The sequence below is a fragment of the Stegostoma tigrinum genome, chromosome 1, assembly GCF_030684315.1.
Source record: "Stegostoma tigrinum isolate sSteTig4 chromosome 1, sSteTig4.hap1, whole genome shotgun sequence".
Classification (NCBI taxonomy): Eukaryota; Metazoa; Chordata; class Chondrichthyes; order Orectolobiformes; family Stegostomatidae; genus Stegostoma; species Stegostoma tigrinum.
This window is the reverse complement of record NC_081354.1, coordinates 154,657,451-154,672,985: the sequence shown is the minus strand read 5'-3', so window position 1 is coordinate 154,672,985 and position 15,535 is coordinate 154,657,451. Positions and strand designations below refer to the sequence as shown.

Below are 15,535 nucleotides of genomic sequence, written 5' to 3'. Positions count from 1 at the left end.
ACTAAGCTGGAGATCTGTTGGAGGAACAGAATAGACAGGAAATGCAGGTTTTGATTGATCAATATGCAAATCCCAGAATTTCTTTCAAGTCACTTCCCCCGATGACTAAACGTTTTATAAAGTATACCAGAGGTAGCATCTCAGGTCAGACAATGCATTTCAGGTGTGAGGCCTTGTTTAGAATCTGTCTGTGCTTTAACTTGGAGTTGGGGCAGTGAACTTGAAAGAAATTCTGGAATTTGCATATTGATCAATCGAAACCTGCATTTCCTATCTGTTCTGTTCTTCCATCAGATCTCCAGCTTACTTCATCCCATCATTGATGGCCATGTTTTCAATTTTTTTTCCACAGAAACATCTTTACCATCCTGATGGCCCTCCTAAAAATCATATCATATTATAGCCTTCTTTGGTAAAGTGTCAATTTCGACAGACTAAATTCTGTTTACTGTCTTGGACCATTTTCCGATATTGAGGATGCCAAGAAAATGCAAGCTGGTTTTGTCACTCAGATTTTAAAGAACATTACGATGACCCTGGATTGAGGAACGTACGTGCTGGTGGCACTGCACGCAGTAATTCTAAATGTTTTCCGATCAAATTGACTTTCAAGAAAGCAGCACACACAACACAGAGCGATGCGATAAATTTGAGATTTACATGGAACAGCACTCTTTGCGGTAAAGTAAACTGGTTCATATGTAATATTCCCTTGTTTATAGGGAGGAACATGCAATGCATGTTTGCAGACAATGGTACGCATAAGAAGAACACCAAATTCAGAACATTCTTCAAAAGATTTTTCAATGCCACCATCTTCAATCATAAAATGTCAGAATTTTAAGATTTATCTCCACAATGATTCTTCAAAATAAACACATTTCAATAACAGCAAATTGCACACAATTTAACATTTACTATATAATTATAGTCTACCATTGCTTACCCTGGATGGACTAGGCTGATCTCCTGCTCCCCAGGATCCAGAGTTTGTTCTGTCTTCCAGATCTAAGCACAAGTGAAAAGAAATTACCCTGTTATTCTCCTGGAGTGTAATGAATGTAGACATATCATAAAAGCTTTCTTTCTGTAACATTAATTAATGCCCAATTTTATAATACAGGTATTTGTGAGTAGAAAAGCTTATTTCAATTGAATCTATGAAGCCAATGATAGTCTTAAAACTCAGTTTTGTTTCAAATCAATCATTCAGATTATCTTTGATGCAGAGCCTTACAGTTAGTAGATGGCAAGTAATTAACAAAAATGAAATTACTGCATGTTTACCAAAAACCTTTGTTCTCTACTTAATTTTTCAAACCAAACACCAAGAAGGAGTGCTGTTGCAATTGGGGAGCTGAGCCAGATTCATAAATTCCATGGTCTGTCACCTGGGGTCATATATGGGGCACTGAAGTTTGCTTTGTGGCCCAGCCCTGTAAGGCAGGAATGTCTGCCAGAAATCCGAATACCAAGTGGCTTTTGCTGTTTAAAGTAAATGTTTGAATAATAGGTGATATCACAGCTGAGTCTGAACTGGATATGACTGCATAACCTGCCTATCCTGTAAAAATTCAAAAATGAATCCATGGCCACTTGGACAACCCACCATCGTAACTCATGAGCATGAATGCATAAACAAGCAACCAAAAAATAACACTGACAAAGAAAGTTAATGGCAAAAAAGTACATAAATGCAGATAAATTACAAAAACAAATTACTTAAGAGCAGTGAGTATTTCTTGCAATAAATTGATCTAGCGTTCAATCAACTGAAATATATTGCATTCAAACAAAGGACACAGCACATGGAAACAGTACTGTGGAACTGAAATTTGCTGAAAAAGGAAGAAAATCTGTGTCTCAGACAAGCAGCTAACCACTAATCAGCAACAACAGTGATCTAGCACAAGGAGAAAAACTTGCACTTACAAAGCATCCACAATCTATCACAATGCACTTTAAAATAAAATGATTATGTTTCACAGAACAATCCCTTTGCAGTTTCTCTACAGAGTAAGTCTGAGCTGCTGACAGCTTCTTGCATTGTCATGTTTTAATTCTAATTTCCAACATTTGCAATGTTTTTGTGTTTTCCTCCATGTTTTGTTGGTAAAGAGTTTATCTTGATCAGGTTATCAGGGGACCTGTGTAGGAGGACCTTATAATGAGGTATCGTATCACACCACCCAATAGAGAACACATCTGCACCGATACCAGTTGGCCTGCAGCCACTTTACATACTGAGGAGCCTTAATTGGCTGGAAGTGGGATTTCTAAACCTCACCCGGAAGGATCCCATCTCAGAGATTTGCTTCATGCAACAAACAGAGGTGCCTGAATGCTATGCTGCCAATTTGTTGCCAGAGTTAATGACATCTAGGCTGGAGAGGAACTTAGATTTTGGCAGGGGTGGGGGCAAGAGGAGGAGGAGAAAGAGAAGATACAGTTGTCATGGTCCAAATCATTACCTTAGCACTGCAAGAAGCCTGTTGAAGGATTATGAGCGGCTCAGAGCTAAATTAAAAAGCAAATCCACAAAAGGTAATAAATTCCACATTAGCAACTGAGCTACATTTGAATTGGCACAGGGGAAACGAGATTGGGAAGATATATGCATGGCCCAAAGATTGGCCTGGGAGAAACAGATTCCATTTCATGTGGCGCCAGCACTGGGGAAGAAATAAAAAAGTTCTTTTGGGGAGGATTTCATTTGAACCATGCCAAGATCCACCATGCTGTAGGAAATAAATTGTAGGATTTTGACCCAACACCGAAGGGAGGCTGAGGTATTTCCAAATCAGGATGGTGAGTGGCTTAAAGGGAACTTGCAGATGGTGGTGTTCCCATCTATCTGTTCTTCAAGATGGAAATGGTCATGCATTTGGAGGGTGCCATCTAAGAAGCACTGGTGAATTTCTGCAGTGCATCTTGTAGGTAGTTCATACTGCTGCTAAAGAGCATCAGTGGTGGAGGGAGTAGATGTGGCGCCAATCAAGTGGTTTGTTTTGTCCTGAATGGTGTCAAATTTCTCAAGTGTTGTCAGAGGTGCATTAATCTAGGCAAGCGAGGAGTTTTCCATCACACTCCTGACTTGTGCCTTATAGATCGTGTATGTGCCTTGGGGAGTTAGGAGCTGAGTTACTTGCTGCACAATTCCTAGCGACCCTCCTGCTTTCTTAGCTGGCATATTTATGTGAAAAGTCAAGTTCAGTTTCTGGTCAATGTTAAGCCCCAGCATGTTGATAATCGGGTAATAAGCGATGGTGATACCACTGAATGCTAACAGGTGATGGTTATATTATCTCTTATTGGAGATTGGATTTGTGGGGCACAAATGTTACTTGCCACTTTTCAGCCCAAGCCAGGATATGATCCAGGTCTCAGTGAATTTGCATATGAACTGCCTCAGAATTCACGGAGTGATGCCAAACATTGCACAATCAATCATCAGCAAATATCCCCCTCCTGACGCTGCGATGAAAGGCAGGCTGTTAATGAAGCAGCTAAAGATGGCTGGGCCTAGGATATCACCTTGAGCAACTGCTGCAGCGATGTCCATAGTTCAGGATCCTCTAGGGGTTAGCAATCACAACACAGTAGATTTTCAAATTTTGTTTGAGGGAGAAGAAATAGGGCCTGCAAATGGGGGCAATTACAGAGATATAGAGAAAGTGTTAGCTGCAAAAAATGAAGAGCTGCCAGCATCGACAGAAACATACTCGAGCATATTGAAACTACTCGAGCCCAAGTTGAATTTTGTTTAATTATGTATGGGATGTGGATTCCACTGGTTAGGCCAGCATTTATTAGTCATCATTAACTGCCCAAGATTAAATGGACATCACATAATTGTTATGGCTTAGAAGGAAGCCATTCATCCCATAAAGTACCAATCTCTAGAAATGAGCATCATTACAGAGTGCCATTCTCTGCTTTTTTCCCCATATCCAATCATCCAATGCTCTCGAATGCCTCAATTGAACCTGGCTTCACCACATTTCAACGTTGCGCATTCGCTTCTTTTAAATACTGGCTATATGAAAAAGGATTTATTTCCCTCGATTCAGCATCGCTTCCTTTGCATGCCACTTTAAATCTATGTCTACTTGTTTTTGTTCTTTACACAAGCATGAGCAGCTTCTCCCTATCTACCCTATCCAGTGTTCATAAGCCTGAAAACCTCTTGAAATAATCCCATGTCAGCCTCCTTCAACAGTCACAATGCTGTTAGGAGTTCTAGGATTATGACCCAGTGACAACTAAGAAAAGCTGATAAGGATTTGCCATAGTTACATCCAGTGCTGAGGTCAATACCGGTCAGTCCAACTAGTATCATTCTTTTTTTTAAGGCTTTGCTGCGGTTAAGTGTAATGTCCACTGAAATGGCTACAAGGAACAAACACATTGCTACAGGACTGGGTACATTTATAGCCCAGCCCAGATAAGATTGGCAGATTTCCTTCCTTGAAAAGATATAGTAGACCAGATGAACTTTGGAAATTTGTACTAGAAAAGAAATTTTTAAAAATCACAAGGCTCCCTGGAAAGAGCCAGGTAGTGGTACTTTCAAAGAGACATTGTAAACGTGCCGGCCTCTCTGTGCCATACAGTTGTATGAGATACAACTCTTGGACCATGTGAGAAAAATGGAAAATACAATACTGTAACATAAGATGCATATTCTTTATAAAATAGCTCCTTCTAAAATACTGCAAAGTATACATTTCATAGTAACATTTCAGTCATTTCTTCTAAGCCATATTTCAACTGTTGGAACTCATTATTCTTACCTTGCAGAGAAAGAATCAATCAAAAATTTTCTGGAATACAGCTGCACCAGACAGTATAAGATTAACTCATTCTTGCTCAAGTCAAAAGGCTTAAGCAACGGTCCAGCACTTGAGTACATAATCTAAGTTGACACATGAATATGAACTGCAACGTAAAGTGCCATATTTTGGCTAGGACCTCAACATAAAACTCTCTTGTATGTTCAAGATTAGATGTGAAGATCCCATGATATTTTTCAATGTATGGCTATGACTTCTTATGGTTTTCGAAACACTGCAAACAATGCCGACTGAGACAGACTAACTAGTCATTTATTTCATTGTTATTGTTAGACTTGAGAGTCAGGTTGTCTACAACAATAATGCAACCATATATAAACATATCAAAAGTAGTTCATTGCAAGGTACTTCAGGATGTTCTAAGAATATGCATGGGAAGTGCACTCATTCTTAGATGCAAGTGCTACACCCTGAATAAGTTCAGTTCAGTTACTCCAATTATTGGTTTGACTCTAATGTTAAGAGCATAAGGTCATAATCTAAATTGATCTAATAGTACAGTAATAATAATCTAATTGTACAGTACAAAAGGTAAGGTACATTATAAAGAGACGCTTTGATTCAGTCATTAAACCAAAACTGATGTGACTGTTCTGGTGGTTCATGGCAAAATCAGAAAAAGCATCATGTTCCTTTGTTTTGCAGCCAACTTTATTCCCTCAACTAATACCACAAGGTTCATCTATCTTGCTGCTGCTTTGCTTTATGTTGCTGTGCAAGATAGTTTCTATTTTTGTCCAGGAACACAATTCAAAGTAATCCATCATAAGGCATAGAAACGTATTGCACAGGAAAGAAACTTATACAGTCCATCAAGGCCATGCCTGTGAAGTGATTTTTATATATTTAATTAAAACTCATGAATTAGAAATATCGATCATCTTCTAATACTTAGCCAGAGAAAGTGATAACAGATTCCTATGTGCTACAAAATTAGGTCAAGAAATTGTCCTGAATTTACTGCCATGTCACAACACTAAAGGTGTGGCTGACCAGTTCATAACCAGTTTCAGCCTGAAATGTCAAGTAGATAATCCTTAGCAGCTTCTGCCCACGATCACTACTGTTCATCTTCAAGACAATTTGGATTCACTTTTCATGACACCAAGAAAAGGATGGAGACAGCACTCGACATAGCAAAGGCTATAAATCCCAAAAACATTTGGGGTGCAATGCTGTAAACCTGTTGTTCACAAATAGTTGTGCCCTCAGCTAAACTGTCAGCTACTATCCTGACATCTCCCTGGTAATGTAAGCAAATACTCAGGCATATCTTGCCTACAAAAAGCATAGTGTATCCAATCATGCCAAAGAACGCTTTAATTACCTTTAAAACGTCAAAGCAATGGAAGAGTTGGTCAAAATTGAGTGAAATGACATTTAGTCACCAATAGCCTGCTCATTGACAATTAAACTATGTTCAACCTGAACTGTTCAGCTCCAGAGTTCATTTAGAATAGAGTGAAGGGATTTTCTCGCGGCGAGGTCGAGTATTGGGCTAATACTCTCTGGAGGTTAGAAGACTGAGAGGTGGCCATATGAAAACACCCAAGATTATAGGGTACTTGACAGGATAGATGCTGGAGGTCATTTCCCCTTGTGTGTGTTTAGGACCAGACAGCATAATCTCAGAAGGGGTTGCCCATTTTAAACAGGGCTGACATTTTCCTATCTCTCAGGGACTAGAGACCACAGAATTCGAGTGCAGAGGGCTGTTGAGACTGCCTTGCTAAGTATATTCACGACTAGATAGTGTGATTTTTAATCCTTAAGAGAATTGGGCATACAATATATAATAAATTTGTCACAAATAAAAGGTCTCTAATGGTGTTCAGAAAAATGGGAGTTGAAAATTATCATATTGGCCATGATCTCACTGAATCACACAGCAAACTTTATGGGCTGAAAGACCTTCTTCCAATCCTACATCACATGATCACAAGAACTGATCTCCAGCAGTAAGGGGAAGAGTGACTTAACCTTCGTAGGTAGCACCTGACAGACTGTGCAACCAAGGTATTCAGATGAAGTTGTAGTCCTAAGGGTTAAATGGGGAAACACCAGCTTCAGTATTGCCTAAGGAAAGCAGTGTAGAAACTGGAAAACATTACAGCACGATTCCTAAGGGAAGCCTCCAAGACCGAACAACCTTGAGATACATCTCTGTCATATTCTCAAAAGTAGGACATTTGCTGATTTTTTTTTGAAGAGTGCTCAGATAGTGATAATATAGGAATTAATTCAATTTTTCTACTTCTATTGTCTCAGCCAACTTCAATTTACTGAGACTTAACATTCAAGTCTTCTCAGCAATTCCATACTTCACGTCGTACACAACAGAGTTCTGAATATAGGAGAATGTGTTGTGAACACCATTAGAGACCTTTATTTGTGACAAATTTATTATATCTTGCCCCCTGCCGAACAATCTAAACTTTCAGAAATCCTCAGGATCTCATTTACTACACATTACATTTCTTTTAATTAGTGCAGATTAAAATAATCCAAAATGTAAACAGAAAATGCGAGGTACAGAACAAATCAGATTGCATCTGAAACACAGTTTAATGTTTGGTTGAACTCTTCATTAGACAATGCAAACAGGGATTGACAACACATTAAAATGCATGTTTGTGGGGTAAATGCCACACAACTTATTTATTTCTCTCGGCCAAAAAAAATTCCGGTCAGGTAGAACCCCTTGAGAGTTTAACTCTGAAGGGTCGCACCCAAAATTTAGCCAAATGCTGTTATTTAACCTGCTGGCTTGCTATGTGCTTCCAATATTCATGTTTGTTTTCTCAAAATATTCATCATTTCTTTATGTTGAACTCCACTGTATTCAGGTTAAAACCTGCAGTATTTCAGTAACAGTTGACCAATGCTGTGCAAAAGTGGAAAACATGTTCAATTTAACAGCACCTCTTTAAACCTGGGCAATTCTTGCAGAGTCTGTTACATCTTTGGTTGGAAATTTAGGTTGCTTATAATTATGACAACAATTTTCTTTTGGTCTTAGCAAGTTAAAAACTTCACAATGTAGGTTAAAATGATGACTTTTAAGTTCATTCAAAATGCCATGTACACACTGCCAGAAGCTTTGCCTGAGATACAGTCACGTATAGACAGGGTGGTTGAGAAAGCACTTGGCATGCTTGCTTTCATTGCTCAGTCCTTGGAGTACAGGAATTGGGAAAACATGTTGAGGTCTAACAGGACATTGCTGAGGTCTCCTACGGAATAGAGCATTCAGTTCTGGTTGCCCAGTTACAGAAGGGATATTACTAAGCTGGAGAGGGATCAGAAGAGATTTACCAGGATGTTGCTGGGTATGGAAGGCTTAACTTACAAAGAAAGCCTAGATAGGCTGAGAATTGTTTCACTGGAGCATAGGAGCTGAGAGGGATTCTTACAGAAGTTCACAAAATAATGGGGGGTATAGACAAAGTTAATTGTAGTTGTCATTTCCCTAGGCTGGTAGATTGCAAGACTAGGAGGCACACTTTTAAAGGAAAGGAGAAAGATTTCAAAAAGACATGACGGGCAGTTTTATAGAGTGTGGCTCACATGTGGAATGAACTTCCTGATGAAGTGGTGAATGAGGGTACAATTACAACATCTAAAAGACATTTGGATAAGTACGTGAATAGTAAAGGTTTGGAGGGATATGGGCCAGGTGCAAACAGGTTGGACTAGTTTAGCTTGGGATTATGTTTGGCATGGACTGGTAGGACCAAAGGGTCTTTTTCCATGCTGTGTGACTCTGACTCAATAAGTCACATCAAAACAATTTACGACAATACATCCAATTTGAACTGAGGGAGGAAATTAAACTTATTTTATTCCATGTTGTTGTATTTAGAAATACTGCACAATGGCAATAAAATTGAGCTGATTTTAATATTTAAGCAAAGAATTTGTCACTGGCGTTTTCTCATTATTCCTACCTTGTTTTCCTTTAGTCATAGGTCTTAATTTTGGTTGCGCTTGAAAATACTAACATAAAATGGTAGATTTAATAACTTTCAGGAAATTTTCAAGGCAATAGGCCCAAAATGTCACAAACGTTCAATTTTATTTGATGGCTTAACTACTGTCTCCTTTGTTTTTGCTGACAAAAGATATTTTGTTGAAACTTTTAATTGTTCATTCATCCGGATAATTCTCAAGAAATACTAGTGTAAAGTGAAAACAATCTATACATACTGCATGACAAGAAAGCGCTGAATGGTTGGTAAAAGATTTGCCGTGGAGAATGCACCAGATAGATGATGACTGACAGGATTGGTTTAAATTTAAACCACACAGGTTGACTCTTATTGATGAGGGCATTGCTCGGAGGCAGGAACTAGAGAATGGCTGTAACCTGTTTTATTTATTGAGTTGTAACAGGTGCAATGAGTCTATTTGTAAATTCTGTCAGTCGGTCTCACAATATGCACACTGGAAGTTATATCTATCGATACATAGGGCCCTGTTCCTGCTGACAGAATTTATTAATTGAAAGAACTGAATTTAAATTCTATCAACTGCCAAAGTGGGAATAAAAACAACAAACCCAAAGCATTTGCCAGGGTTTATGGATTTATCACCCAAAGGGCATGACTATTCCAATCTGTCTCTCCTCTTAGGGAAAATACATGCAATTTTCTCTCAATTTGTTCATATTAGCTGATTTTTTTTTTAATACCTTTCCTTTACTGTATATTTCAGAATTCATCCTCCTTTCATTCAGTCTCTATCCCAAAATTCCTAAATTATTACAACTTAGAGTGCATGATGATGAGGACCTATGAAAATATATCTTGATAAACCTCTGCCCTTGAATGTTCCTAAATTCAGAACGCTATGTAACTTTTATTTGTGATCTCATTCCAACATTTATTATATAAAAGTTATTTTTTTGGCTGTGGGCTATTGATAAACGCAGGTTTGATCAGACTGATGGGCTTTTCCCACTTCTAATTTCTCGAATCCAGTATAAATATTTGGTCAACTTGCTGACAATTTTACAAACTTGGTCTTGGTTGCAAATGTTACCAACACTCTCATTACTAGTTCACCTGGTCTGGGCAAATTATTGTACCTTCATTCATGTGACCAAAAGCAAGCCAATAAGATTTTAAATCATAAAAGCCAGCTAATTATTTTCCAAATAATAACTATTTAGGTTATATCATAATCTTTCCATCAGGAACATGTGTATCATCAGAAGCAGTGAAGTGCTCAATTAGAAGCTCGCAGAGTGCCTCTGAAAACACATGGTTGATAACAAAACTAAAAGACTTGCAGCACAAGCACTTAACTGTGCAGGTCCTGGACCCGATGCTGCATTGACCTTTGCCAACTCCAACATCCACAAAAAAGTGTTCATCAGAACAAAAAAAAATCACTCATGAGACAGACTACACAAGCTATCAGACAGCACAAAAAGTGAAAAGCCATCCTATGTCACACACTGAAGGCAAAAAAGAAGACTGGCCTCTGTCAAGAAAATGTAGTAGTCAAATTTTTAAAATGTCTAATCGGGATTCTTGGCAGGGCTAACACATTAAAAAATGGATGACTGTAAACTCAAAAAACTTCAACTTGTCAGTAAAAACCTCATATCTCACCATTTATATCCACTTGATGTACAATGACAACAGCTGTAGTCTCTTATGGTTTAAGGTCTATTAGTGGAAGTAGTAATGTTAACATTTTCAATTCATGCATCAAAGCAGCCTTGCGAAAACTCCTGATAACTTTCCTTAACATAACAGGTGAACATTAGTAAGCTTAGAAAAACTTCTACATAGAAAATTTAATCCATTAAACTAACAGAATAATTTTGAGGTGACTACACTTCATTTAGGGCACCATTCTAAATTACAGCTGTGCTATCCATTAATGGTGCCACAAATATTGTTGCAACTAAAGGATTGTAAGCACTCTCATAAACTTTTGTAATGTCTGTATGAAATTCTCATTATGTAACTAGCCTAACAAATGCATGAATGAAATCAAATTTCATACCAATGTAAACACTTCAGATTAGATTTCAGTTCAAATCTACTGAGGCAAAACTGCAGCAATTTTGTTTTGCACAAGTTCTAATACAGTCTGGGTATTTCAAACTTTCTTATTGAGAGTTTGGAAAATTCAGCCTCTGAAAGATACCACTTTAATCAAATAGACAGCATCAATGATAAAACTGAAAATTTATTTTGATTTTAAGAGCACATTGCCTCCAATTTTGTTTTTTTGACAAGGTGAGAGCAATCAGATGATCGCCTCGAGACATGCGGCAGAATAATCAACTAGTGTCCCATTTCTTTTTCGCTCAACTAACTCTTACAAATGTTCGTGTTCAGGGTGGTGTCAAGCTGAGCTGTGATTTCTCCCTTATCACATGGTCAGATAATCTGAAAATTTGGTCTTTAAGCTCAACTCCAAACACCTGGGTGAGAGACTAAAGGGCTGCTGGCACACATGGAATGATATATCATCACAAGACAAAGGAGAAGTGCAGTACAGGGGAGATAATGCTCTGCATGTGAACATGCAGGGGTGACGAAGAAAAGTTGTACTATCACTGGGAATTCTGAACACAAGGAACAGTAGGCAAGATCACACTTCAAAACATGAAAAAACTAATCATTACAAATTTAACGGATTAAATGGGTTAGAGAACTACTGCAGGAAGGTCTTATATTTCACAACCGAATCTAGAATAAAGTTTTGCAAGGAAGCTCAAAATTACCATTTTTTTATACATAAAGCCAACAGCACTGCAAGTCGCACTTATAACATTTGTGTAAAAAAGGTGAAAATGCTTCACATAAACAGTGTGCTCTGGTGTATGTCAGTGTGGTTTAATTGGGTTAAGTTGATAGTCATGGTTATTTGTTCCATTATAATTATATTTAACAAGGTTGACATAAAACTGCAATACACATTAGCAGAGTAACAGACACAATTGGTAAGTTGTTGTATGGTGCTGATGAGTGCTGAGTTTCCAGGTCTAATAGGAGATGATTTCAGATTATGAATCACTATTGTGTCCATTTTTGACACTTGAGTAAAATACAATTTAAGTCTGCAGAGCGATCACAATCTAAGGACAAGGCCTATGTTTAAAAAAGCAAAATAAGAGAACAAGCTTATTCAGATAAAACATAAGGAAGATTTATCTTCTTAAAAGACCATTATTTCTCATAAATGATGTCTATGAAAGAGCCACAAGGCAACTGCATTAATGAAATGCTCTCAATTGGCCCAAATAAGAAAGGGGTAAAAAAGAACAGTTGATTCTAACTGTGGAATTATAAAACCATTTGAAATATAAAAGAATTGTCCACAAACCTAAAAATGTCACCACAGATAATTTGCTTTGTGTTAGCGGTTACAATGTTGGAAGAGAGTTATTAAATATGGTGCCCATAGAGCTATTCTAGGACTACATCTGTTCTCACCTCAACGCAAATTCACACCTTGAACTGAATTACCTAATCGTCTGAAGAGTGCGAATGTTTCAAATTGTAGAAGTTGATTTTGTAATAACTTATCTGCTTTCTTCCTCCTTTAGCATGCAAGTTCCTTCGATATAATATTCCTTGCCCTCTGGTATCTGAGCAGCAACAATCCTCCCAATCCTTCACATCATTATCTAATGTTCCCAGTTCTTATATTCTTTAAAGAAGACATCACAGACTTAGCTACCCTTGTCCTTGCAATCAATTAGTCTCAATTACTAACCACAAATGCTTGCTGACACACCTTGGCTCCCAGTCAGTCAACACAACAATGTCAAATTTCTCATCCTCATTTTTCAAATGCCTTCATGGCCTCATTACTTACTACCTTTGTATTCTCCCTCACAGAACTTTGAAATAGCCTTGCGCATCCTTGTATTATCAATATATCATGAAGAATGCTATCAAGTCTTTAAAGGATTCAGAAGTCAATTAAGCATAAGCTACCTCACTGGTCACTAAAAAAAAGTTAAGAAACTTCATCACAGAGAAATTCCAAGGCAAAGACACAGCATCTATAGTTAACTGAAAAGTTCAGAGATTAATATTAAACGTAAAGAAAAATTTGTAATGATGCAAAGGTGGGTGACAAGTCAGAAAATTCGACAGAACATAAAAAGAATTATTAAAAAATTAATAAAGGGAAAAGAATCAGTACATGAAAAAGCTAGCATGAAATATAAAAACAGTTGTTAAGAATTTCTACAGATGTCTTAAGAAAAAAAGTGAGCAAATTTGCTACTATAAAGAGTGAAGCTGGAGAATTAGTAATGGAAAAAAGAGAGAGATGGTAAATGAATTCAACTGGTATTTTGCGCCAATCTTTACTACAGCCGATAAAAGTTGTGGCACGAAAAGTCTCAGTTATGAGGAGAAAGTGGTTAGACAGGGTTTCTTTTCCTTGGAGCAGAGAAGATGGGGGTATGGGTGTGTATCTGACTGAAATATACAAAATTATAAGTGGCATAGACAAGACAGATCGTGTCAACCTCTTCCTTACAGCAGAAATGTCCAACATATCTAAGGCATAAGCTTAAGGTGAAGAGTAAGTAGTTTAGAGGGGATCTGAAGAAAAGAATTTTCACCCAGAGAGTGGTAGAAAAATGGACCATGGTGCCCGAGTGGGTGATGGAGGCACGTAACATTTAAGATGCATTTGCATGGGCACTTAAAATGCCAGGTCATGTTAGGCTATGGACCAGGTGGAAGCAAGCAGGATTAGTGTAGTTTGAGAGATAATAGGAACTGCAGATGCTGGAGTGGTTTTTGGTCAGCCTAGACAGTCAGTGTCACAGAGACGTACAACATGGAAACCAACCCTTCGGTCCAACTTGTCCATGCTGACCAGATATTCTAAATTAATCTAGACCCATTTGCCAGCATTAGGCCCAAATCCCTCTAGGCCATTTCCATTCATTTACTCCTCCAGACACCTTTTAAATACTGCAATTGCACCTGCCTCCACTACTTCATCCGGCAGCTCATTTCATACACACATCACTCTCAGCATGAAAACATTTGCCTCTTGAGGTCCCTTTTAAATCTTTCCCCTCTCGTCTTAAACTTACACTCTCTAGTTTCTGATTCCCTTACTCGAGAAAAGACCTTAACTATTCACCCTATTCACGCCCTTCATGATTTTAAAATCTTCTAATAACGTCACCCCTCATCCTCTGATGTTCAAGAGAAAATAACCCCAGTCTATTCAGCCTCTTCCTATAGGTCAAAGACCCCAAACCCAGAAATATCCTTTTAAATCTTTTCTGAACCCTTTCAAGTTTCACAACATCTTTCCTATAGCAGGCAGACCAGAAGTGCACACAGTATTCTGAAAGTGGCCGAACCAATGCCCTCTACAGCCAGAACATGACCTCCCAACTCCTGTACTCAATGTACTGATCAACGAAGGCAAGCATACCGAATGCCTTCGTCACTATCCTGTCTACCTGTGATTTTGCTTCCAAGGAACTATAAACCTGCAGCCCAAGGTCTCTTTGTTCAGCAACAGACTCCAACGAACCTACCATTAAGAGTGTAAGTCCTGCACTGATTTGCCCCAACGAAACGTAGCACTGCACCTTTTTCAATGAGCCTGTTTCTATGCTGTACAACTCTATGACTCTCATTTCTTGAGAAAGGTGTGAATCAAAAACTGGAAGAAAGAAAGCCCTCAAGAAAATTGCAATCCTCAGGGAAGTAGCATTGAGTAATTTATTGAAGCTGTGGCTGACAAGTCCCAGGCTCCTGATGGACGTCATGCTTGGATCTTAAAAGAAGGGCTAGTGAGGTAATTGATGCATCAACAATAATTTTCCAAAACACACTAAATTCTGAAAAGATTCCACCAGAGGGGGAAATAGCAAATACAACTCCTCCATTCATGAAGGGACAGAAGAAAATAGGACACTATAGGCCAGGTAGCTTGACGTTTATCATGAGGAAGGCATTAGAAGTAATCATGAAAGAAGATATAGGTTTCCTTTGGACAAACTCAAGGTCATTAGAAAGAGTGAGAATGATTTAATCAAAAAGGTACATCATGCTTAGAGACAAAAAGTAGAATTTGGTCGAAAGGCTTTATCAGGTCTGGCAACATCAGTGGAGAGAAATCAGAGTTAACGTTTCGGGTCAAGTGACCCTTACTCAACCTGAAACGTTAACTCTGATTTCTCTTCACAGATGCTGCCAGGCCTGAGATTTTCCAGCTATTTTTAATTTTGTCTCGGCTTTATAGCATCCGCAGTTCTTTCAGTTTTTATTTAGTATACCATGTTAAACCAATTTTTTAGACTTTTAGGAGTAACATGAGCTGTGGATACAGGCAAGACTGTACATTTATACCACTGCAATTAGATTTCCCAAAAGGCATTTGACAAGCTGTTATTAATAAAAGGTTATTGAAAAAAATAAAGGCTCACTGTTATAGGTGGTAACATTAGCATGGATAGAAGATTGGCTGTCTAGCAAAAAAAAGAGTGCATATAAAAATGACAGAAGTAGGGTAGCTAAACTTGAAGACTACATTAACAGGGTCGTATGTTGGGAGATGGAAAAGAAGTCTGCAAACAGAAATAGAAAGGTTGATGGGTAAGTGGACAAAAATGTGTCAGATGACAAATAGAAAAACGTTGTTCGTTTTGGTAGGAAGAAAAGAAACACTATTACTTA

At 38.1% G+C, this 15,535-nt stretch overlaps 1 protein-coding gene across 16 annotated transcripts in view; it reads right to left on the bottom strand.

Moving 5' to 3' along the window:
* The window catches only part of LOC125457292 (transcription factor 4-like), a 610,802-nt gene that overhangs the window by 465,751 nt on the left and 129,516 nt on the right, over nucleotides 1–15,535 (bottom strand). For 14 of the 16 annotated variants that reach the window (XM_048541370.2, XM_048541332.2, XM_048541341.2 and 11 more), the window contains one exon: nucleotides 947–1,008. In XM_048541370.2, coding sequence (XP_048397327.1) covers nucleotides 947–1,008 — 62 coding nt within the window. Of the gene's footprint in view, nucleotides 1–946; nucleotides 1,009–3,534; nucleotides 3,578–15,535 lie in introns of those variants that run through there. The other 2 variants (XM_048541409.2, XM_048541419.2) reach the window with 1 other exon arrangement.